Source organism: Abramis brama, assembly GCF_963993115.1.
Source record: "Abramis brama genome assembly, chromosome: 16".
Lineage (NCBI taxonomy): Eukaryota > Metazoa > Chordata > Actinopteri > Cypriniformes > Leuciscidae > Abramis > Abramis brama.
The window spans coordinates 7,392,326-7,418,929 of NC_139978.1; the positions used below are offsets into that span (position 1 = coordinate 7,392,326).

Genomic DNA, 26,604 nt, shown 5'->3' on the forward strand with positions numbered 1-26,604 from the left:
GGCTACTCTATAATGGATAAGTTGGCATTGCTTTATTTCGCTTTCAAATACATTTAAGAGAAAAGACTTGTCAAGAAGCTTATTTTATTAATAATTTCATTTATATAACTTTTGGTTCATCTTTGTTTTTATTGTTCTGGCAACAAGTTTGTTTTTGGACATTTGTTTTCTTTTTAAATTGCTGTTGGTCATTTGATTGACTGTTTAAAACACAATAGATATCATCAATGCACTTTTTGGATAAAACTGCGGTGTATTTTGGCCATGATCAATGTATAGTTACTTTAATTCAGCAAAAGCGGTGCAGCAAAAATAGACTCGGCGCCGAAATGATCGCGGCACTGCTGCTCTGCTCTGCTACACACTGCCGCGCCACCTCTGCGTGCGGTGTGAATGCTCTAATCTCTTAACATGGGCGGCGAAAAAAAATACGCGCTGTACGCTCTGCTAAAACGCGTGCAGTGTGAAACCGGCGTAAGAGTTAGGAGTGCAGTTCCTAAAAGCACATTACTGGCTTTGCAAACACTGTGGCACTTTTATTTTTTTATTTGTTTACATGCCTGCCGGGTATTTTAAGTTGAGGTGCTATTTGTTTATATATTAGACTTTTTTTATATTTACTGTTGCACTAAGTCCAAAAGTGAAGAATTTATGTTATTTATTACTTGATTGTTCAAGCTACCTCACATAAGTGCTCTGTTTGTTAACAGAGTTGTTGAATGTTAAAATAAGGTGAATTAAATAAAAAAAATAAGGAACATCCTGGATCTGTTTTTTCGCTCTTCTTTATTCTTTTTTTATGTATTATAGAAGTATCGGATCGGGACTCGGTATTGGTAGATAGATACTCAAAATGAAATGACTCGGACTCGAGGGCAAAAAAACCTGATCGGGACATCCCTACTTATAATGAGAGAATACTTTATTGCAGTTCTCTTACGAGAGGTCTCTCGTACTGCGTAAGAGTATCTTACGCTAGGGGAAAATCCTTTTTCCGCGAGATATTGAAGCCAAAAATTATCCTTAATTTTGTAATAATGTAAAACGCGTTGCGGCAGCATACAGACATAGGCAAGACGGCTCGCGCGCCTATTGGCTGTTCTGGGGCAACTGCAGCAGCCTATCGAGCGAGGCCTGGCGTGACGTCAGACGCTTCGCGCCCGCTGCGTCACGTCCCGCCGAAACAGGCGTGGCTTAGGCCTATAAATACGGCTCGCAGGCAGCTGATGTCTGATTTTTCATCCTTCAAGCGAAGCACATGCATCGCTGGATCCGGAGAGAAGCCGCGCCGTCTGAGGAAGCCTTTCAGCGGGACGAGTCGTCACTGAGGTCGCTGGCCGCGCTGCCTTCAGTCGCCTTCCTGCTGCGCTATCCGGCGTTATATCCTTTCTCTGCTACTGTGTTTTGTGTATGTGTGTGTGCTCGCCGCACTAAATTCATTGCACTAAAAGAGCCGGGCGTCTTTTTCAAGCCCCTTTCCTGAGGATCACGCAGTTCTCGCGCTCGCTGACGGCGATGGCGACCTGCTCTCCCTCTGTTCGAGCCGCGCAAGCCGCGCCATTCACAGGGGATGTCAGGAGCGGACGGTCACGGGGCTAGCTTTCTCTCTCCCTCTGTTCGAACCGTGCAAACTGCGCCGTTCACAAGGGAGGCTGGAAACGGATGGTCGGGGTTAGTTTTTCTTTACGTTACAAGAAAGCTTCCCTGCCCCTGCGCCCCATTCACGCGTCACTCACCGGCGAAAGGAGAAAAGAGTGTTTTTAGTCCCGCCGAGGCCGGACTGACCTCAATTTCTCACACATTTCTCAGTTCCCTGATCAGGCGACTGGAAATATCTATATTGCAGCAAACGAGCCTGTTATAATACACGCACGCCTGCAAGCAAACGCCGAAGAAAACATGTTGACGCTCTCTTATATGCTCGTGCATCTGAAAGCCTTTGTGTTTCCCCCCTGAGGCTCAGTGGTGGAATCTTAGGTTTTTCGCACGAGAGACCGGTGTTCGAATCCCGGTCTAACGGCAGATATATCATGCCGCCAATGCTTCGCTCTGTCAGTTCCCTGAAAGGCGACTGCAGATGTGCTTTTTGCAGCCAACGAGCGCGTTGTACAACCCGCTCGCCTGCACCCAAACACCGTTTCTATGGTTCCCGTGCGTCACTGGCGAAAGGAGAAAAGAGTGTTTTTAGTCCCGCTGCAGCCGGGCCGACCTCCATTTCTCACACATTTCTCATTCCCCTCTGAAGTTCAGGCGACTGGAAATGTCAATATTGCAGTGAGCGAGCCTGTTGTAATACATGCACGCCTGCAAACAAACGCCAGCATGTTGACGCCCTCTGATAATACTCGCGCTAACTGAATGCCTATGTGTCTTCCCCTGTGGCCCAGTGGCAGATTCTCAGGCTTTCGCGCGAGAGACCCGTGTTCGATCCCGGGTCTACCGGCAGATAAAATTATGCCGTCAATGCTAGCTCTGTCAGTTCCCTGAAAAGGCGACTGCAGATGTGTATTTTGCAGCCAACGAGCGCGTTGTGCAACCCGCTCGCCTGCACGCAAACACCGTTTCTATGGTTTCCGTGCGTCACTGGCAAATGGAGAAAAGAGAGTGTTTCTAGTCCCGCTGCGGCCGGACCGACCTCCATTTCTCACACATTTCTCATTCCCCTCTGAAGTTCAGGCGATTGGATCAGCCCGCTTGCCTGCACACAAACGCCGCTTTTACGGCTACCCAGATAAATCCCATAAGAGTGTATTTTCTGGTGTCCCGGCCACGGCCGATGGTGTCATGAGTGTAGACAAAATGCCCACTGCCCAGTGCTCATTCCTACACACAAACACAGCCCGTCACACAGGGCTCGCGCACATGAAATCGACCCAGATCGATTGCGCATTAAACATGGTAAATGTGCCCACTGCCCAGTGCCCACAAACTCTACGTTCTGCATGTCTCAAGGTTTCTGTAAAAACGAAACCAACGTGCATTCGCTCTGCTCAGGCGGACAATGCTCTCAGTGTTGTAAATGTGCCCGCTATCCCGCGCCCACATTCACACATAGACATGACAGGTCCTACGGGACTCGCCCAGCCCTCCCCCTCTCGGTTGACCACCGCAGAGGAGTCGAGCGTGGGCAATCTGCCCGCTGTTATCAGCGCGCCCCCTGCCTCGAATGTCATAAGTGCGACGCCTATGTTGCAGCACACCGAAGCCCCTCTGTCGCTGAGCGACCAGAGCGCGCTCCGCATTCAACCCCTAGCCATTCGTGCAGATGCATGGGCAAGGCTACCCGGGGTTTCGAAGTGGGTTCTAGACATTATAGAAAGAGGCTATTCGCTACAGTTTCGCCGACGCCCTCACCGCTATGCGACGCGCGTCGAAACTACGGTAAAAACAGAAGTAGCACACCTACTTCAAGCTGAAATTTTGAAACTGTTGAGCAAAGGGGCCATAGAGTCTTTATCTCAAGCTCAGAGCGAAGGAGGGCTATACAGCAGATACTTCCTGGTACCGAAAAAAGACGGGGGTCTCAGACCCATACTAGATCTAAGGCAACTGAACAGAGTGCTTCCGAAGCGACAGTTCAGAATGCTCACGAACAGAAAAATCCTCGCGTAGATTCGCCGAGGAGATTGGTTTGTGTCAATAGATCTGAAAGACGCATATTTTCAAATACAGATAGCGTCACGTCACAGGCGATATTTGAGATTCGCCTTCGAGGGCCAGGCATATCAGTACACAGTCCTACCGTTCGGCTTGTCCCTAGCACCCCATACATTTACGATGTGCATGGACGCAGCGCTCGCACCCCTCAGACTTCAGGGCATGCGAGTATTGAACTACTTGGACGATTGGCTGATTGTAGCTCAATCTCACTCGGAGCTCATAGAGCACAGGACCATTTTACTCGATCACCTCGAGAATCTGGGTCTCAGAGTCAATTGGGCGAAGAGTTCTCTGTCCCCCAGACAGATAATATCTTTTCTGGGCACAGAACTGGACTCGCTGTCTATGATAGCGCGACTGTCACCACAGCGCGTACTGGACATTCAGCGCGCAGCGAGCTCTTTCCGCTGCGGCGCATCGGTCTCGCTCAGGAAATTTCAGAGGATGCTAGGTCTCATGGCCTCAGCATCATCAGTACTTCAGCTGGGCTTGCTTCACATGCGCCCGCTACAGTTCTGGCTGAAAGCGCGAGTACCGCGCCGAGCGTGGGCTTCCGGTCTGCTTCGTCTCAAGGTCAATCAGAAATGCATCGCAGCACTGAAACCTTGGAAAGCAAACGACTGGTACCGATCAGGTGTAACGATTTAGTCATCCGCTTCCTTAGAGGAGCTAAGAGACTGAATCCTCCCAGACCTCCCTCAGTCCCTGTATGGGACCTTTCTACGGTGCTGGAAGCCATGAAAGGTGGCCCATTCGAGCCTTTGCAGACGATTTATCTTAAACACCTGTCTTTCAAGGCGGTGTTTCTTCTGGCTCTCGCTTCAGTGAAGCGCATAGGGGACTTACACGCGCTCTCAGTGAGTGCGACGTGCATGGAGTTTAGGCCTAATGACTCAAGAGTTATACTCAAACCTAGGCACGGTTATGTTCCAAAATCCCTCAACACACGTTTAGGGCACAGGTCATTCCCTGTCAGCCCTACCGGTCTCTGATGAGGAAGGAGACGCGAGCTTCCTTTGCCCAGTCAGGGCATTAAGAGCTTATGTGTCTCGCTCGTCTGTTTTCAGACAGACAGAGCAACTCTTTCGTTTCGTTCAGCGGGCGTTCTAAGGGACTAGCCGTGTCGAAACAAAGCCTATCCAGATGGATAGTTGACGCTATTGCGCTAGCGTACACTTCCAAGGGCATGCAATGCCCGTTGGGTGTCAGAGCGCACTCCACGAGAAGCATGGCTTCATCGTGGGCCTGGTCAAGTGGGATTGCCTTGCAAGATATATGTATGGCGGCAGGCTGGGCCTCCCCGTCTACATTTATAAGGTTTTACAACCTAAAGGTTCCCGCCCTACAGGCCAGGCTGCTGTCGATCTAAATGACCAGTATTGTCTGTACTGATGCTATCGGTTCAGAATGCTGCGTCTAAAGAGCACAGCTCACTGATCGACCGTAAAAAATAAAATAAAAAAATGCTATGGGCAAACTGTATAAGACCCACATTTCCCAATCAGTTCAGGCTGTACCCCGCCCTGTCTGTATGATGTAATCCGCGTCTAAGTGACACTGCTATATGTGGAAGAGCGCGGATTCGCCCCTCCCTCTTCCCGGACTCCCTGTGAGTTCCCTGGGTGATTGTGCACTATATGAACCCCGGGTTTTCGCCCTTGGGTCTTTGGTGTCAGATCCCTGCACGCACGGCGTCTTGCATTGGGTCCCCTAGCGTAAGATACTCTTACGCAGTACAAGAGACCTCTCATAAGAGAACGTACTCGGTTACTAACGTAACCTCGGTTCTCTCTAGTAGAGGGAACGAGTACTGCGTATCTTGCCGTGCATGCATACGTTCTGGTTGCTTCGACGATGAAAAACCAGATATCAGCTGCCTGCGAGCCGTATTTATATGCCTAAGCCACGCCTGTTTTGGCGGGACGTGACGCAGCGGGCGCGAAGCGCCCTCATTGGATCTGACGTCACGCCAGGCCTCACTCGATAGGCTGCTGCAGTTGCCGCAGAACAGCTAATAGGCGCGCGAGCCGTCTTGCCTATGTCTGTATGCTGCCGCAACGCGTTTTACATTATTACAAAATTAAGGCGAGACACGGCAGGCAAAAACATTGATTTTCATGCAGTGGTTAGTTTTGAGATTTTGGGCTAGTTTACTCCTTCAATATGTGTTCTTTCAAGCTGCTATAAAGAAAACGTTGAAAATATACATTAAGATGTTTATTTTATTACATTTTGTTTACTTGCGGCAGTAAGTTTCTCCCGAATTTACCAGGAAGTAAGCATTACAACGCGACATGCCGAGCTCCGTCTGTTTACTGTCTGTCATGACCGGTATCGCTGTAAAGCTCTGAGTCTCATCATGCACAACGCTATGTAATCCAAATATGGGCATTTCCTTTCTATCAGTAACCAATCGTGAATGTCCAAAGGGGGATTTAAAGCTAACGCCGATTTCTCATTTAGAGCTTTTTAAATCTTTAACTGCCGTTTTCTCAAAATTAGTTTTTTGTCATTCTCCAGTAGAAACATCTCAGCCTATGTAGCACCTATGTACACCAAACTTTCCACTTATACACTTAGCAGTATTCTGAAGATATTTTCAGAGGGATTTGTTAATAAATCATTCCTGGCCTGATTTATGTGACATTTTAATCCAAAAAATATGGCGAAAATCTATTTTTTATGGCTATGGACAGTATATTTTGATTCCCTAGGTAATGAAAGCATATATCCTGAAATCCCTCTGAGTTTTTATTTTCATCTTGTGTGTAAACAAAATGAAAAAAGAATTTTGCACCTGGCTTTATCATATGTTCAGATCTATCTACCGAAAATATATGCAAAATTGTGCATATTTAATGAGAGAATGCCTAATTTGCATAATTAAACAAAAATTTCTAAAACTTGTTATACATTTTTTTTATATACTTGTGTAAGTAATCAACTGAGGAAGTTTCATGGTGATATCTATTATTTTAAAATTTTACCCTATTCACCTGTAGGTGTCTCGCCTTAAGGATAATTTTTGGCTTCAATATCTCGCGGAAAAAGGATTTTCCCCTAGCGTAAGATACTCTTACGCAGTACTCGTTCCCTCTACTAGAGAGAACCGAGGTTACGTTAGTAACCGAGTACGTTTTCTTTGATATTGAAAAAGCATACGACACTTTATGGAGGGAAGGACCTTTAATTATGACCGCCGCTAGCGTAGCTAGCGAAAGCGGTCATATAGGGATTGTCAAAGTTTTTTTTTTTTTTTTTTTTCGTCACCTTACTGAATTTTTCGTCAACGATACCAGGGACACCGAAGCACCGGGGAACATGAAATTTGGTGGGCATGTAGCCCCACTAGACTTCTAAGGAAAAATTTCGTTTGGTCCCCGGGGGCCACTCCCCCCCCGCGCTGGGCCCCCCCAAACCCCAAAAAATGCAGTTTTTCCTAAATAACTACCTGAACCGTGGCACCGAGGATGAAGAAATTTTTATGGTATGTTGGTCTACTAGACTTTTACGGAAAAATTTCGTTTGGTCCCCGGGGGCCACTTCCCCCCCCGCGCTGGGGCCCCCTTAAATTTTTCGTCAACGATACCAGGGACACCGAAACACCGGGGAACATGAAATTTGGTGGGCATGTAGCCCCACTAGACTTCTAAGGAAAAATTTCGTTTGGTCCCCGGGGGCCACTCCCCCCCCGCGCTGGGCCCCCCCAAACCCCAAAAAATGCAGTTTTTCCTAAATAACTACCTGAACCGTGGCACCGAGGATGAAGAAATTTTTATGGTATGTTGGTCTACTAGACTTTTACGGAAAAATTTCGTTTGGTCCCCGGGGGCCACTTCCCCCCCCGCGCTGGGGCCCCCTTAAATTTTTCGTCAACGATACCAGGGACACCGAAACACCGGGGAACATGAAATTTGGTGGGCATGTAGCCCCACTAGACTTCTAAGGAAAAATTTCGTTTGGTCCCCGGGGGCCACTCCCCCCCCGCGCTGGGCCCCCCCAAACCCAAAAAAATGCAGTTTTTCCTAAATAACTACCTGAACCGTGGCACCGAGGATGAAGACATTTTTATGGTATGTTGGTCTACTAGACCTTTACGGAAAAATTTCGTTTGGTCCCCGGGGGCCACTTCCCCCCCCGCGCTGGGGCCCCCTTAAATTTTTCGTCAACGATACCAGGGACACCGAAACACCGGGGAACATGAAATTTGGTGGGCATGTAGCCCCACTAGACTTCTAAGGAAAAATTTCGTTTGGTCCCCGGGGGCCACTCCCCCCCCGCGCTGGGCCCCCCCAAACCCCAAAAAATGCAGTTTTTCCTAAATAACTACCTGAACCGTGGCACCGAGGATGAAGACATTTTTATGGTATGTTGGTCTACTAGACTTTTACGGAAAAATTTCGTTTGGTCCCCGGGGGCCACTTCCCCCCCCGCGCTGGGGCCTCCTTAAATTTTTCGTCAACGATACCAGGGACACCGAAACACCGGGGAACATGAAATTTGGTGGGCATGTAGCCCCACTAGACTTCTAAGGAAAAATTTCGTTTGGTCCCCGGGGGCCACTCCCCCCCCGCGCTGGGCCCCCCCAAACCCAAAAAAATGCAGTTTTTCCTAAATAACTACCTGAACCGTGGCACCGAGGATGAAGACATTTTTATGGTATGTTGGTCTACTAGACTTTTACGGAAAAATTTCGTTTGGTCCGCGGGGGCCACTTCCCCCCCCGCGCTGGGGCCCCCGTAAATTTTTCGTCAACGATACCAGGGACACCGAAACACCGGGGAACATGAAATTTGGTGGGCATGTAGCCCCACTAGACTTCTACGGAAAAATTTCGTTTGGTCCCCGGGGGCCACTCCCCCCCCCGCGCTGGGCCCCCCTTAACCCCAAAAAATGCAGTTTTTCCTAAATAACTACCTGAACCGTGGCACCGAGGATGAAGAAATTTGTATGGTATGTTCGTCTACTAGACTTTTACGGAGAAATTTCGTTTGGTCCCCGGGGGCCACTTCCCCCCCCTGCGCTGGGGCCCCCGTAAATTTTTCGTCAACGTTACCAGGGACACCGAAGCACCGGGGAACATGAAATTTGGTGGGCATGTAGCCCCACTAGACTTCTACGGAAAAATTTCGTTTGGTCCCCGGGGGCCACTCCCCCCCCGCGCTGGGTGCCCCCAAAACCAAAAAAATGCAGTTTTTCCTAAATAACTACCTGAACCGTGGCACCGAGGATGAAGACATTTTTATGGTATGTTGGTCTACTAGACTTTTACGGAAAAATTTCGTTTGGTCCCCGGGGGCCACTTCCCCCCCCGCGCTGGGGCCCCCGTAAATTTTTCGTCAACGATACCAGGGACACCGAAGCACCGGGGAACATGAAATTTGGTGGGCATGTAGCCCCACTACACTTCTACGGAAAAATTTTGTTTGGTCCCCGGGGGCCACTCCCCCCCCGCGCTGGGCCCCCCCAAACCCAAAAAAATGCAGTTTTTCCTAAATAACTACCTGAACCGTGGCACCGAGGATGAAGAAATGTTTGTGGTATGTTGGTCTACTAGACTTTTACGGAAAAATTTCGTTTGGTCCCCGGGGGCCACTTCCCCCCCCTGCGCTGGGGCCCCCGTAAATTTTTCGTCAACGTTACCAGGGACACCGAAACACCGGGGAACATGAAATTTGGTGGGCATGTAGCCCCACTAGACTTCTACGGAAAAATTTCGTTTGGTCCCCGGGGGCCACTCCCCCCCCCCCCCCCCCCCCCGCGCTGGGCCCCCCCAAACCCCAAAAAATGCAGTTTTTCCTAAATAACTACCTGAACCGTGGCACCGAGGATGAAGAAATTTGTATGGTATGTTGCTCTTAAGGGCCCACATCAACCTAGCCCATAATCACTCATTTGTGATTTGCGCCCCTCCCATAAAAAATGAAAATGCAATATTATTCTGCTTTAATCGCCCCTATCTTCAGTGGAGATGTTCAGAACTGCACCATATTTCATGTGTATGATTAACTTGACATCCTCCGGGGGTATCCTCTGCTAAGTTTTGTAGAATTTCATCCATGGGGGGGTATAAAATAAATTCATTTATGTGCACATTTAGTGACTGTACACTCATCGGCCTGTAGATGGTGCTGTTGAGCGAAGGGTTGCTGGTTTAGGATGATACTGTCACACACACACATGCAGGGATACAAACAAACGCAAGCATGCACACACACTGACATCCACACGCACAGACACACACCCATACACACACATACAAATCCACATGCACAGACACACACACACAAACACACACGCGCACACATGTACGCACACATACATACACGCACAGACACACACACACACACACACACACACACACAGACACACACATACACAAACACACACACATACACACACACACACACACACACACAGACAGACATGCACATACTATTACTTTTTTTAGGTATATACATAAACACGCAATACAGCCAAATTACTCCACGTCATTTATTTTTGTGGAAAGCCAGTGCAGGCCTGAGCGGCGGTCATATTTTGTACCGCGATGCGATACATCTAGTTAAAGAATTATTTTAATTAAATTAAATAAACTTGGAATGGGGGGAGAATGTAACTGGATAGGCCTATTAGATTTCCTATTCGAACGTACATTTCAGGTAAGAATAGGGGAAGAAATATCAGCACCATATAATATTTTGAATGGGACACCACAAGGAAGTGTCATCAGTCCAATTTTATTTTATTTAATGATTAATGATATATTCGAAAAAGTTAAACCAAATATTGGAAAGGCATTATATGCCGATGATGGAGCAGTATGGAAAAGAGGTAGGAATTTAAAAAGTGTAGTTAAAGGAGTACAAGAAACAATAAGTAAAGTTGAAGAATGGTCAATAGAATGGGGATTAAAATTTTACTGTCTATGCGTGAATCATGGCAGGGTCAACAAAGAAATGCGGTCGGAAGAGTCAAGGAAAAGAAAATGAGAAACTGACCGCGTGAGGAATCGGACAAGAGTCTCACTCGTTCAGGCTTTCACAAGTTGGCGAGAGCTAAAAAGCAGCAATGGATGCAACAGCAATGCTGACCTGGCGTTCTTGTTGATGGACTAGCAGACATCTTCGGAGGCTATCTGTGCCTGTTCGATGTCCGACTATTTTTAACACGTTGTGGCATTTAATTGACAGAATTATGATGTTGCGAGAGGTTCATAGATTTGAATTGTATAGAGATTTATTTAAACAACTGTTCACCATAGTTTTATTAAAGTTCCCCTGTAGTCAATAATTTTACCCCTTAAAACTCATCTTTGATCACCAAAATTACATATTTAAAAGTTTTTTTTCCTGTGAATTTGTTTTCTTAATGCCTTAAAATAGCTTGAATGTAACTCTACATCCTTGCTTCATTTACTATGCGTGGATCTATGAATAAGCAAATTAGCCCCGCCTCCACTCACTCACGCTAGCTCAAAGATCCACTCGCTCTGTCAACTTTACTGTAGTAAACACTGCACAATTGCAAGCGGAAATACTGGTTTAATTCGGCCATATATATTAGAACCAGAAACTGATTCAGAAGAAATTGACGTCGTCGATGTATTAGAATGTAAAGCGTTTTATGTATCGCTCTTTACAACGTTAGACACACAATGGTAATTAATGATTAGCCTTTTGCTTGACTACTTTATCAATAAGCTAATAATGTGCTGCTTATGTTACACAAACCTGTTCCTGTTCACCATCTCAGTCTGCCTTCTTAAAATCAGCATCCTTAGAAACGCTTTGAACAACTTAGAACATCAGTGGAGAAAGGCATATAGGCTAGCTAGTTCATCATAACATTGCTAAATGAACATAATGTTTCAAACCAACAGAAAAATATACCAGGATAACCTGGCTTCTCTTGAGACTCCCCTGATTAAAGGTGCTCTAAGCTATGTTGGGTGACGTCACTTCTTGTTGACGTTTAAAGTATTGTCAAACAAAACGGAGGCAAGCTAGACCCTCCCTCCTCCTTATCCGCGCACTAACCCCCCAACCCCACCCCCAAATCCTTCTTGTCAGTTATTGGCTGGAACAGTTTGTTATGTTTCCTGGTGCGGGTTAGCCCAGTTTGTTTTTGTTGCAGTTTGTGGACCCTGGGGTGTCGGCAGAGACTGCATTTTTTTACAGTGTGTTCAGGGGACAGGCAGCTAGCGGATGGTGAGGAGATGTTTGCTGGATGTGAAAAAAACAATTTGGCCTAAAAACGTGTGACATCGCTTAGAGCACCTTTAAGAGTGGTCATAGTTAATGATATGCTAAAGCCTTATCAACCCTATCAAGGCCTAAACACGTTGTTCTGATTGGTTACAAGGTAATTTGTGACGTCAGAAACACCAGTGATTTCAAACCATGTTTTTGAGACTGTGTTTGGTTCACTGCAGTTTTAAGGAGAAAATACTCAGCAATGGTGTTGACTTATGAATTTACACATGGTTTGACTTGAGCAAATTAAAAAACCCACATAGACATATAAACAACATTAAAAGCTTTTTTCTCTCCACAGGAGGTTCTCACCTGCTTGAGTTGGATGTTCTTCTGTTGTCTGTTGTTTCTTCTGACTCATTTTCCTGCGTTCCTCTTTTTGTTTCTCCTGACTTGAGAATGTCAGATATTGATCTAATGAATTACTTTCTTGTAGATTTGTTTCTTCACCAAGAGGTTCCTTTCTTTGTCTGAAATTTTCTGAATTTTCAAAATCAGCATGTGTTGCTCCTTCCATTGCAGTGTTCGTTTCAAAAGTTTCCTGCGAAACTTCTTCTTCTTCTTCTTCTTCTTCTTCTTCTTCTTCTTCTCTTCTGCTCTTCTTTTCATTGAAGAACCCTGGAGTGTCGGTGATGGAGATGTTGTCTTCTACTCTTCCGCTCTGTTTCTCACTCTCTCTGGTTGGGCTCTCTTTAAACGTGTCTCGACCCAGTACTGCATTTCCTATTGAACTCTTTCTAGCTCCAGAGACTCCAAGCTGCACAATCCTCAGATCAACTGCATCACCTGTCAAACACTTCATATCATTAGCTGCAGCTCTTCATGATCATGATAAATACTTATAATATTCTAACAATTTATTCCCCAGTTAATAACATCGACTCGGTTTTCTACTGTGTATCATGCACAATTTCATGCTATCATTTGACATGCTGTTCTTACACCGAAGCATTGGTGGATAGAGTCATCCCAGCTGACACAGGGAACATTGGCTAACACTCTGCCAAGGTTCTCTCAAAAATTTATTCTTACAGTAAAATTAATACAATGTTTCTTCAACGTTATCTGGTGAACGACTAGCAGGAGAACACAAATGAGCACGAGACACACTGTCGTCAACACCAAACATCTACTTCCTCTTGACAAACAGGAAGAAAACACAAATCAATTAAGAACAATTACATATTTTAAGATATAACACCTAAAATAAACCTTCATAAGTAATTGATAGGCCTTTTTAAAGAGTGTTCTTTTGAATGTTCTTTTATAAAGACAATCATTGGAAATTAATGTATGGTAAAAATGAGAACATTATGCTGAAAAAGTAAAAAGAAAAAATAATCTGTTAATGTAATATTACTCAAAAATGAATAAACTCTCTGCTTACTGTTCTTGTCCTGTGTCGTGTTGGCGACTCCGGGATCGAGGTCCAGTTGGTGTTTCGCAGGAAGTGAGGGTTCTGCAGAAACCCCTGCTGTGGAGCCAAGAAAAAATTAGGTGGAGGGTGTTAAAAATAAATAAATAAAAATGTTTTAACAAAAAAAAGAAATTTATTTATTTATTATATTGTTTATTTTTCTATTCATTAAAATTAATTTGAAACATTAATGTCATTAAATTCAACCTGTGACATGTCTACAGCCAGCATTAAGAATTAATGACCATTTCTACAGTCATTGCAAAGAGAGAGAGAGAGAGAGAGAGAGAGAGAGAGAGAGAGAGAGAGAGAGAGAGATTCTAACTGTCCCTCAGCAGCAACTAATCTCGCATTCTAGTTTTTCATCTACATTTTCCTTAAGAGGCATTAGGGATGTGCCATTTTCCCCACGATTAATAAACTTGTGACAATACCGGTGTTAACAATTACACAAGAAAAAAATATTTGCCAATGACGTTCAGGATCTGCAGCTCTTGTTTTGATCTCGTTAGATCTTTCTTTTTCTTGGAACAAAACGAATGCGTAATGTTGATTCAATATTACTCTATTACTCTTAATGTAATTCAAAACGTTAAACTTCCATAGATTATAGATTCAGGGCCCACAACTTAAACGATTTCAAGTATTTAGTTGTTTATTTGTACATAATTTGGGCTTCCAAAATGTAATTACTGTGTGATTTTCCAGCAGGATTTGCACCTGCCCACACAGCCAAAAGAACCAAAACCTGCTTCAATGACCATGGTATCACTGTGTAATTACTGTGTGATTTCATGTAATATTCTAATTTTTTGAAATCCTGTTTTCGTGGGTTTTATGAGCTGGAAGACCAAATTATGTACAAATAAACAACTAAAAACTTGAAATCGTTTAAGTTGTGGGCCCTGAATCTATAATCTATGGAAGTTTAATGTTTTGAATGGAATTATGGAAATAAATAAACTTTTCCATGATATTCGAATTTTTTGGAAAGGGTCTGTATATTAAACAAAGAAATGCAACTTTTATTAACAAAAGTTCTCTCACGCACTTTTGCATACACCATCAATGTCTGTCACCACCGTTAGTCATCGCGCCTCACGCTAGACACGTATTTTTATGTTCTCAAAATACTTTCTGGCGCCTATGTAAAGTTTTGCACTCAATATCTTTGTTTTTCAAAATAAACATAATAAATCTCTGATTCCATAATTTGCACTTCCTTACAGTTACAGTACAGTATGTGTTCACAGATGAGCTGACACCCTCAACCCTGGTCCTGGAGCACCATCAACACTGCACTCTTTGTGTTTCTTCCTACTCAAACACACCTGATTCAACTCATCAGCTCATTCGAAGAAACTCCAGGGGCCTGTACCATGAAGGTAGATGAACAAACTCGGGTTACAGGATTAGTTTTGAGTTGAGAAAACCAAACCGATGCAATCAGGCTTTATTGGTACCATGATGCAGCTCATCAACTTTCTCTGTCAACTCAGGCTCTGGGGCCTCATTTATAAACGTTGTGTACGCACAAAAGGCGGCGAACGCCACTCTCTACGCAATAGTTGGTATTTATAAAAAGCAAACTTGACGGGAAAATGTGCGGTCCTTCACGCAAACTCTGACCCAGGCGTACGAACAAAAATGGGTGAAACGAGAAATGGCGACACCGTCGGCAGATGGAAGAAACACGTGAAAGTGTGTGAAACTGTAGACCGTTGTGTAAAAGAAATGGCAATACTGCCTCTCATAAATAACATGAAGACTTTACAAAGCAAGTCTTACAATTAACAGCCTACACAAACATCCGTTTGATCGATCTGCAGTGTAAAACAAACAAAATCAAACGAAGATTACAACAGAAATACAAATTTCTAATAAACACATATTTGCAAAAAGAAAAGTGAAATATGTTCTGCAATAATATTGTCATGTTATGCAATTCATCCTCATCTGTAGCTTGTCAGATGCAATCAAATGGATGGTAATAAAATGCCATGATGCCATCACAATGCGTAATGACGCACAATGGCTGATCTTGCAATCTTGCGTGAAGTTACGTTTCTTGGTGTTCCTCTCTGTGTTTGCCATGCATTCGCAATCAGTGAATATTAACTTGTGGGCGTTTCACGGACTATTTATTTCAGGCAACTATGGGTGTGACATGAAGCCGCAAAAGCTGCGCTACATTTAGAATTGATTGTGATTTATTAAGGGAAAACTGCATAGGATGTGTGTGCGCACGGTTTTATAAATCCGAATATTTCTGTGCGTACGCACGTCCTATGTTTCATCCGTACGCCACTTCTGACGCAAATCCTACGCAAAGTTTTATAAATGAGGCCCCTGATCCTTAACTCTTCGGAGTCTTGGGCTATTTTGGCCGTTTTTGAGTACTTTTTATTTTTTTAATTTTGCGACAAATGTTTACCATACCAATGTTTGGTATCATTCTTTTCAGCACAACATCACCTATATGAACAGACAATTAGTTTTTCACTTTTATGTACTGTATCAACACACTGGACCCAAAATCACACAAAAAACACAAAATCCGAATAGAAAAATTATAGTTTTTTACTACAAAAAACACAAACATGCTCAATGAAGCATTTTAAAATGTAAACACAAGTTGTAAATGTCAACATATACAGGTAAAATTCAGATATAATCAAGCTATATACAAAAAAAATATGATTTACAAAAACAAAGCGGGTGTAGCCATAGGCTTTTTTTTTTCTTTTTAGCTTTGCCACTTTTTAAAAGTTTATGCACACAATTATACAGAGAGCTATTTAAGACCTTGCATTCCCAGAGTATGAGGGTTCCCAATTAGTGCAAATACAACATAAAAAAAGGTAGAATTGAGATAAAATCAAACTATATACAGCAAAAAGCAGGTGTGGCAATAGGCGTTTTTTCTTTTCTTTTTTGCTTAGAAACTCTACAAAACACTTAATGTACAATTACACAGACAGCTACATTACAGGGCTTTCATTCCTTGAGTAAGAGGGGTTCCTAAAAAGTGCAAATATACTATACAAAAGGTAAAATGAACACAAAAAACTATACATACAACTATTTACAATAGTTTTTTTTTTTTAATCTGTGCCACTCCTCAAAACAGTTTCTGTCAACAATGAGACCAAAAACATTTGCTTCATTTTCCTTCCACAAAAAACTACCTAAACTATCTACACTACTCCTAAACTACTCTCAAAATCTACTCAAACTTTTGAATGTCTGTTTCTGTTCCTGAGATGGTGTCTGTTTCTGTTCCTGAGCCGGTGTCTGTTTCTGTTCCTCTGCCGGTGTCCGTTTATGTTCCTGAGCCTGTACCTAAGCCGATGTCCGCTCCTGTTCCTTGAGCCCTGGCCGCCCGAGGGGGAAGTCTCTGCCCTGGCCGCCCGAGGAGAAGTCTCTGCCCTGGCCGCCCGAGGAGAAGTCTCCGCCCTGGCCGCCCGAGGAGAAGTCTCCGCCCTGGCCGCCCGAGGAGAAGTCTCCACCCTGGCCGCCCGATGGACTGTCGTCTCTGCCCTGGTCGCCCGATGGACTGTTTGCTTCGCCCTGGCTGCCCGATGGACTGTTTGCTTCGCCCTGACTGCCCGATGGACTGTTTGCTTCGCCCTGACTGCCCGATGGACTGTCGTCTCTGCCCTGGTCGCCCGATGGACTGTTTGCTTCGCCCTGGCCGCCCGATGGACTGTCTGTTTCGCCTTGGCCGCCGGCTAAGCCGTCACCCACCTGTTCCTGTTCCCCTTCATGGACCTGGACGTCCAAACGTTCTTGGAAGTGGAGAGTATTAACCACATTCAAAGTGGAGAGTATTAACCACAACCTTTTATTATTTTTGTGAACATTTTATCATAAACACTTGTTTGCAGCAAACAGAAAAAAAGAATGAAATTCAGAAATCTGGTGGAGGGCCACTCCTCCAGAATACACTGGATTATGAATTATGGATGGGATTACAGGTGCTGTACAATCTGACCTTGGTGCTGGCTCCTCTAAGCAAGTAACACTGGGTACGTGTGCAATACATTACCACTTTTTTAAGTTTTAAATATGGCTGACTGTATGTTCTGCAGTAGAGGGAAATACAGTGTCCCTGTTGAAGCCAGCACACATGCACAAGGTCAGTATATGCAGCAGACTGAACGAACACCAGAAACATAACCTGCTTTACAACAGTTACAGTATGCTTTATATTGGTCTTCTTTTATTTATTAGGGTAGAGGAAATGATGAAGACCCTCTGTCTGTGTGTTGCTGAGGTGAATGCACTAGGCTTTTAATTCTGGCAAACATTTGAATGTGTGGCATAAAAAAGTGACTGGCCCTTATACACATCTCTTTTACTGTAGGATTTTTCACAACCCTCCCCAGAAACTGAGGCCTCTATCTCAATGGGCTTCAGAAGAAATGTGTAAGGATTTAAAACCCTTGACATAAATTACAGTCAGTCCTGTGTTTGTAGAAAGTGAATGAACTTTTTGTGATTTGATTAGCCTCCAGAAAACTTGTAATGATCATGTTTGTGGTGGAATTATGTTTCAGGTGGAAACAGACTCAGTCAGGGCCCTTTACAAAAGAGTCTCGAACTAGACTGCACACTAAAGGAGCTGGACTGTGAGCTGAAACTATTTTTTATTTTTTTTATTTTTTGGAGATCAAACAGCTGGATAAAACTGATCTCAGTATGTGAACTTATTTAACCAAGTAACACTTTAGTATGAATATTTATTAGTGCAACTTTCTCTTGCTCTCTTTCTCCCTCACATCCCACAAAACCAATAAAACAGTCTGAGACCTATCTGCAGTTTCAATGTGCTTTTATTAAGTGTAATATTGTATGGTGATTGCATCTACATCTGCACCAGCTGGGTGGTCAAGTGTGATCAGGTCAGTTTAATCAGGGAGAAGCTGGTTTTGTGGTGGTTCTCGCTCCTATCTAATGGTGGCTAAAATGGTCCAAACTTTGCCTTACTCATTAACAATTCCACTGTCCCCTTCTCCCCCTACGTCAAGAGTCTTGGTGTCATCCTTGATAGTACACTTTCTTTTGAAAAACACATTAACAATCTTACCCGGTCTGCTTATTTCCACTTACGCACCATCAACCGCCTCCGTCCCTCACTTACACACCATAACACTGCTATTTTCATCCATGCTCTTGTCACTTCCCGTATTGACTATTGTAACTCCCTTCTATCTGGTCTATCTCACAAGTCCATTCATAAACTCCAACTGGTCCAAAACTCTGCTGCCCGTATTATCACCAGAACCCCTGTCTCTGAACACATTACTCCACTTCTAAAACAATTGCACTGGCTTCCTGTCAAATATCGTATAGATTTTAACATTCTTCTCCTTACTTTAAAAACTCTCCATAATCTTGCTCCTTCTTATCTCTCTGAATTACTTCAGCCTTACAACCCTTCCCGAACTCTCCGATCCTCTTCTGCCTCACTACTTTCCATTCCTTTTGCCCGCATGTCCACTATGGGTTTCAGAACCTTTAGCTATTGTGCACCTTACCTTTGGAACTCTTTCCCTTTATTCATCCGTATGACTGAGTCCATATCCTCTTTTAAAACTTCGCTCAAAACCCACTTATTTTGAAAAGCCTACCCAACATAACTTCACCTTCAACCGGCTTCATGTTTAACTGCTTCTTTTTCTTTTTTCTCTATTCTATTTTTTCTAATTCTTTACATTGTGTCTTGTTTTTACAGTATTGCTTCCTTGAAATGTATTTTAACTGTTTTAATCTGTAAGGTGTCCTTGAGTGCTATGAAAGGCGCCTACAAATAAAATGTATTATTATTATTATTATAATGTGCAGAATGGCACATGCAGCTACTATCTTTGATGCCCCCTCTGGTGACTCTTAAGCGCCGAACACAGTTGAAATGTGCCTTTAGGATGCCAAAAGGTCATCTCTATCTTTACTCTGGTTTTACTGAGGGCCACATTGAAGCGGTGCTGTGGCCTTGTATGAGGGTCATGATAGGGGGTTATTGTCTAGGTTTTGCTGTCCTAATTCAAATTAACAGTGTTTTGTACTGTACCAAATTTAACTTGCTTTCCTCAAAGCGCTGACACAACACAGACTTATGGGAAATTTGTGAGTCATGCACTGGAGCCAGGCCTTTTGCCATCCAAACTTGTGATCATATGTTCATGATAACAAGTCATCTGCAGATGAAATGTTTAGTAGATCATTGTTAATATCACTATTCATTTAAAGATTCATCTCACAGAAAACAATCATCTCACATGTATGCCTACCTGAACATTAAGGCTGTGAAAGGACTTCCTATTAACATAATCTGCCTCATGTTCCCCTAGAGCAGTTTTTTTTTTTTTTTTTTTACAGTTCTTAACATGTACTGTATTGTATAGTACATTTCTGAAATTAGCTTATTGAAAAAAGAAAATGTGTTAATGTGATGTCACCCTATAAATATATCTTACCAGCAATTTTATAAAAACCCTCTTTTATGGACATGGTCGATAAATGTCCGGGGAACACTATTAATGCAACTATTAATGTACTCCTGCAGAGCGAGGAGCACCTTTCGAATGGTTCGACAAACCATGTTTTCCTCTAGGCTCTGTGCATCACCGACTGTGCAAGTATGTACCAATTGGAAAAAAACGCAACGCAATACCGGTACAGTAAGTGCATGATTTCGACAAATTCTTTGCGGCTCAAGAAGTTTGCAAAGATAAGATATTCCTTCAGCGGAAAATCTGTATCTTTCATACAAGTAACTATCAGGAAAGGCAAAGGGATTTTGTCTGTCCCTAAAAACTCTAACAGTCGTCTAACAGTTTGCGCTGAGATGTCCACAGGATTTGGAAGAAAAGGTGAAGTCATTGCAACAGACACTGGGAATTAGTTACGTCACCTACAGTATATGTTTCTTTGCTCACAGCTGATTGGTCAAACTTCAGTCTGAGATCTTGAATCCAGAACATAACCTGCCCCGGAGCAGGTTAGCCGTGCAGCGTAAGATACCATGGTGACGAACACCGATTAAAGCCAAGCTACTTTCATAGTACATAAAACCCAGGGTTGGCGGAAACTAAACTGAAACATAGCTGGCTATCCACCTAAACCGGCTTCATTGTATAGGCCCCAGGACTGAAATGCGTGTGTCAGACAGAGGAGTGTGTCAAAATGTGCAGTGTTGGGTGTCCTCCAGGAGCAGGGCTGAGAAACAATCCCTAAGAACTTGATCACATCGAATCTGTTAGGAAGCGGTTTAATTAATTACATAAGATCATTTTTTTTCATAATACAGCAATTATTTTGTTTTGTGGACTGTAAACATTTATTATATGAAATCACTTAATGTTGCAATGTTATAAGTGAATTAACTTAAAGTGAATTAAGTTTTTATGTCTATAGATGCTGGGAGGATGTAGAGAATTGATGGATGGATAATTTACTATAGTGCCACCTAGTGTCGGGCAGATATTCTAGACAGAAAATTAAGAAAGGACTTTATATTGACAGCAGTATGATGCTTTATAGATTAGAATTTTATAGAGATTGATTTGAACAACTGTTCACCATCGTTTTACTAAAGTTTCCCTGTAGTCAATAATTGTATCCCTTAAAACTCATCTTTGATCACCAAAATTACATATAAAAGTTTTTTTCTGTGAAAATTGTTTCTTCCATGCCTTAAAATAGCTTGAATGTAACTCTACATCCTTGCTTAATTTACTATGCGCGGATCTATGAATATGCAAATTAGCCCCGCCTCCACTCACTCACGCTAGCTCAAAGATCCACTCGCTCTGTCAACTTTACTGTAGTAAACGCTGCACAATTGCAAGTGGAAATACTGGTTTAATTCAGCCATATATATATATATATGTTTGAAGCAAAAACTGATTCAGAAGAAGTGGAAGTCGATGTATCAGAATGCAGAATGCATTTTATGCATCACTCTTACAACGCTGGACACATAATGGTAATTAATATGATCAGCTTGACAACGTTATCAATCAGCTAATGTGTTGCTAATGTTACACAAACCATGTTCCCGTTCGCCATCTCAGAGTCACACAGCTGCCTTCTAACAATCAATATCCTTATAAACGCTTTGAACAACATAGAACATCAGTGGAGAAAAGTAAATAGTTCATCATAACATCATAATATACATAATCCACCCACTATATTGCTTAATGTACATGATTTTTCATATCAACAGAAAATATACCAGGATAATCTGGCTTCTCTCGAGACTCCACTGCTTCAGAGCAGTCATAGATATGCTAAAGCCCGCCGACACCTTGATCTGATTGGTTACAAAGTAGTTTGTGACATCAGAAACATCAGCGATATCAAACCGCGTTTTTAAGACTTTCTTTGGCTCACTGCATACATTAGCCGAGCTCTTGCGTGAATAACTGATTTAACATTAACATTGGTAAAACAAATCTTGCTCCATGCTTAATCTTTCCTCAAAGAAGTGAGAACGACAGACGATCTGCATTAATAGACACAGTTGTAGGTAATAGTGGCCCACAACTGATTAGCAGAAGTATTTCAGTAAGACAGTAATAATGTGAGTTAGCCAGTTAGCAGGAGACCTACACAATATAAAACTCAAAACTAAGTATTTTGAACACCATCTTTCAAGAGCAAGCGGTTTGCGAATCCTGCATTGAACTCTGAGATTAGAGAAGTCTCAGTGGAATAAAGGGAATGCAGTGTTTGAGGGGGTTTAAGTTTTCCCTGATGTCTGTGAGCGCAATAAGTGTACGGGCAATATGCTAATGTTTCGTCTTGATCTCACAACGAAACTGTTTATGACTCGTTTAAAAAAACAATCAATTTCATTTACTCAGAGTTGACTCTTACTTTTGAAAGACAATTACTTTATATACGGTGCACTTTCAGATTTAAAACTTTGCAGGATGTTTTCATTTACTTATAGATGTGTTACACACCACATGAAAGGTCATTTTCAAAAATCCATAATAGGGGCAGCAGCAATGGTGTTGACTTGTGAATTTGCACGTGGTTTGTCTTAAAATCAGATTAAAAACATCACATAGACATATAAACAACATTAAAAAATTATTTTCACCACAGGGGGACTTTAAAAGTTCTCACCTGCTTGAGTTTGATGTTCTTCTTCTGCTGACTGTTGTTTCTTCTGATCCAGTTTCCCACTTTTATCCTCTTTTTGTGTCTCCTGGCTCGAGAATGTCGGACGTCCCCGTGGTAATGAATTCCTTCTTTGTAGATATGTTTTTTTATCAGTCGTTTTCTTTCTTTGTTGGAAATTTTCTGTTTCAAACACAGCATGTGTTGCTCCATGTGTTGTTGTATATGTATATATAATATCTGTTAATGTAATATTACTAAAAAATGAATAAACTCTCTGCTTACTGTTCTTGTCCTGTGTCGTGTTGGCGACTCCGGGATCGAGGTCCAGTTGGTGTTTCGCAGGAAGTGAGGGTTCTGCAGAAACCCCTGCTGTGGAGCCAAGAAAAAATTAGGTGGGGGGTGTTAAAAATAAATAAATAAAAATGTTTTAACAAAAAAAAGAAATGTATTTATTTATTTATTATATTGTTTATTTTTCTATTCATTAAGATTAATTTGAAACATTAATGTCATTAAATTCAACCTGTGACATGTCTACAGCCAGCATTAAGAATTAATGACTACAGTCTACAGTCTATATTAATGACTCCATTTCTACAGTTATTGCAGAGAGAGAGAGAGAGAGAGAGAGAGAGAGAGAGAGAGAGAGAGAGAGAGAGAGATTCTAACTGTCCCTCAGCAGCAACTAATCTCGCATTCTAGTTTTTCATCTACATTTTCCTTAAGAGGCATTAGGGATGTGCCATTTTTCCCAATGATTAATAAACTTGTGACAACACTGGTGTTAACAATTACACAATAAAAAAATATTTGTCAATGACGTTCAGGATCAGAGGGTTGTTCCATAAAACAAGATTAGAATACAAGCCAGGCTTATTTTGGTTTGTCAGACTTATTGTCGGTGGATTCTGTTTCATAAAGCAAACTTAAAATAGTTCAAACTCAGTTACCCTGGCAACTTATGCTGGGAAACTAGCCTGGTCCAGGGCAGGCTAACTGTCAGGCTAAGCCTCAGCTGTTACACAGATCCTCTAACACTGACCGACAAGAACACAATGATATTACCACTGACACTCTCTCATACCATTATTGGACTTTATTAACCACTATTAGTCCAAACATAAATACACAGTATACAGAAAATCAACTTAAATAAGGCTACAATGATAAATTAGACAATATATATATATATATATATATATATATATATATATATATATATATATATATATATATATATTGTTACGTTCCACGTGTCTTTGTGTATGTTTCTGTTGCTCTGTCTCTTCATTCATTGCTTTCAGGTGGAGATTGCTCATTCGCTGCGTGCAGTCATTACGGGCACGCGTCATCAGCTGTTCCACCAATCCACTACTGCGCTGCTGGATTTAAAAAGCCCATTCACGAGAAGGAAGACAGATCAGAAGGTGGCGGTAATGCACACTTAACCCTCAGAGAGTCTTCGTTTAGCAGTCACACTCAGTGCCTTCCCGGTCAGAAGTGACCGGACACCTAAAAATGAAACTTCCTCCATCCCAGTAAAAACCAATGCAATTTAATTTTGTTCTATAATATTTATTCTTTTTAATTTAGTATTTTGAGACAATTTGATTGAACTTATTAATATTTATGCATTATTTATAGTCCATTTTTTGCCATTGAAAATAATGATTAATTTTTTTTTTTTCAATTTAAAAAAAAAAAAAAAATTATACAGTATTTTCGGTTAAAATAGAGACTAGGCTTTCAGAAAAAAAATAAAATTAAAATAAATAAATAAATTTATTAAACATAAAATTAAATAAATCATGTTATTGCATGGGTTTACCACTAGATGCCTGTATAGCTCTAAATGGAGATGCTTGTGAATTCTAGTTGTTTTTGGACCAAATTACTTACTTTTAAGATGTGGATTGAATGTATTTTTTTAGAAATTCTCAAATAATACTTTTTGCCAAGGTTTATAACATTTTATTAATTATTATTTTAATAATTTTAATAATTATTATATTAATTATATATATATATATATATATTAATTATAATTATTAATTATGTTATGTTTTTCACTCTTGATGTTTTAGAGTTTCATCCCTTCATTGCTGAGCACTTTTTTTCTGCATCGTGGCCGATTTGTAGAGAATTTTTGTGTTTTTGTCAATTTCCCATTCATTTCCTATGGGGGTCATTTTTGACCAAAGACCACGAGTGTGACTATTTTTTTTATGACCACTTAGCATGCTCGGATCATGAACTCAATTTTTTTTTGTGCTCACATACCTAATGCCAGAAAAGTCACCAAGTTTCGTAACATTCCGATGAAGCTGTGATTTTTAAAAATTCAAAACAGATTTTTTTTAATCTGAATTTATTGGTGTATGTGTATAAAAGTGTGTTTGTATGTGTGTGTGTGTGGGTGGGTGTGAATTTTTTGCACTCTTGATGTTGTATGTAGAGTGTCACCCCTTTACTGCGGTGTACTTTTTTTTAGAATCGTGGCCGATTTGTAGATTGTACAGACAAAAATTCAGAGAATTTTTGTGTTTTTGTAAATTTCCCATTCATTTCCTATGGGTCGGTCATTTTTGACCGAAGACACTGAGTGTGACTATTTTTTTTACGACCACTTAGCATGCTCGGATCATGACCTCAATTTTGTTTTGTATTCACATACCTAATGCCATAAAAGTCACCAAGTATCATAACCTTCCGATGAAGCTGTGATTTTTAAAAATTCAAAACAGAAAATTTTTCGGTCAGAAGTGACCGAGGACTGAGTTGTTTGCCAACCGCCATTAAAAGAAAGAAGAAGAAGAAGAAGAAGAAGGAGAAGAAGGAGAGATCTCCGTCAGATCTCACTTGACTTGCCCTCACAGAGACGCTTTGTGTTAAACGTAACCACTGTTTGGAATGTCTTCGAGTTTAATATGCATTAGAGACCTGAGTAACACTCCCTTGAGCTTTGTTGTTCGTTTGAAAGTATGTGCCTAGCACGCGATTTAAGAAAGCGCACGCCCAGTAACAACGGGAGGTAGGCTTTGTTATTGTTAACTAGGCGTGGAGTGTTCGCCAGTATTGTACTTTGGTTTTTTAGTTAGTACAGTTTATTTAAGGCGGCGCACCCGCTTAAGATTTCGGTTTTGTTTCTACATTTTTCTTTGTCAGTTAGTTTAGAGGTATGATTAAAATTAGATATTATAGTTATGTTCTGATTATTTCATTGATTTGGCGACACTCCTGTTTTTTCTTTATTTTGTATTTATTTTACTTTTGATTTTGTTGTGCATCTAATCTTTCATCCCGTATGAATAAACGTTTTAAACGTTTGTAACGTTTCTTGTTGGTTTTTCCTGCCTTCACACACAGCAACTGTGTCTCACATAAATGTTATGTCATCATCCCCTTTTCCAACTTTAAACACGTAACAATATATATATATATATATATATATATATATATATATATATGTATGTGTGTGTACTGTATTTATAGATATAGATATATAGATAGATAAATACAATATACTACAGGTTTCCTTTTTTACTGGCTGAATGTTTTGTGCCCAAGATTTAATTAGATTGTTTTAAAGATTTATGAATACATTTCTCTCTGGTTTTGTTTGGCAGCTGTAGTACATGTTTATGATTATTAGAAGAATATTAGAACACAATCTAAAAAAAAGCTTTTTAAAGCAGAAGTTAAAATCAAAAAATTAAAAATAAATAATTACAAAAGCACAGTATAAATTTTAACTGGTAAGATGAATCTGAGCTTAGTAATTGACAGTATATTAACCTACATTTGATTTACCCCATTACAATAGTCCCTTTACAGTTATTGATATCATAAAAATACACTTGTAGGTTTAAAATTCTAAATAAGGGACATATATTATATATATATATATATATATATATATATATATATAATGTACTTTATTATGTCTTTCAATTCAAACACATTTAACACAATTATACAAATGGACAGTTCCTTTAAAGACATCATATTTTCCCCGAATAAATATTCCTTATTTTTCCTTCTACTTATTTACTTTTGTGATAATACCCACCAACACATACATATGATTTAAGGGGAAAAAGACAAAAAACAATAAATAAATATTAATAAAAATGT

At 41.4% G+C, this 26,604-nt stretch overlaps 1 protein-coding gene across 4 annotated transcripts in view; it reads right to left on the reverse strand.

Moving 5' to 3' along the window:
* LOC311098547 (uncharacterized protein) overlaps positions 1–26,604 on the reverse strand; it is a 174,734-nt gene that overhangs the window by 88,548 nt on the left and 59,582 nt on the right. For 2 of the 4 annotated variants that reach the window (XM_084138787.1, XM_084138786.1), the window contains exons 4-7: positions 22,753–22,839; positions 22,474–22,650; positions 13,303–13,389; positions 12,228–12,701 (exon numbers count right to left, since the gene is read on the reverse strand). In XM_084138787.1, the coding sequence (XP_083994913.1) occupies positions 12,228–12,701; positions 13,303–13,389; positions 22,474–22,650; positions 22,753–22,839 (825 nt within the window). The remainder of the gene's footprint in view (positions 1–12,227; positions 12,702–13,302; positions 13,390–22,473; positions 22,651–22,752; positions 22,840–26,604) is intronic. The other 2 variants (XM_084138789.1, XM_084138788.1) reach the window with 2 other exon arrangements.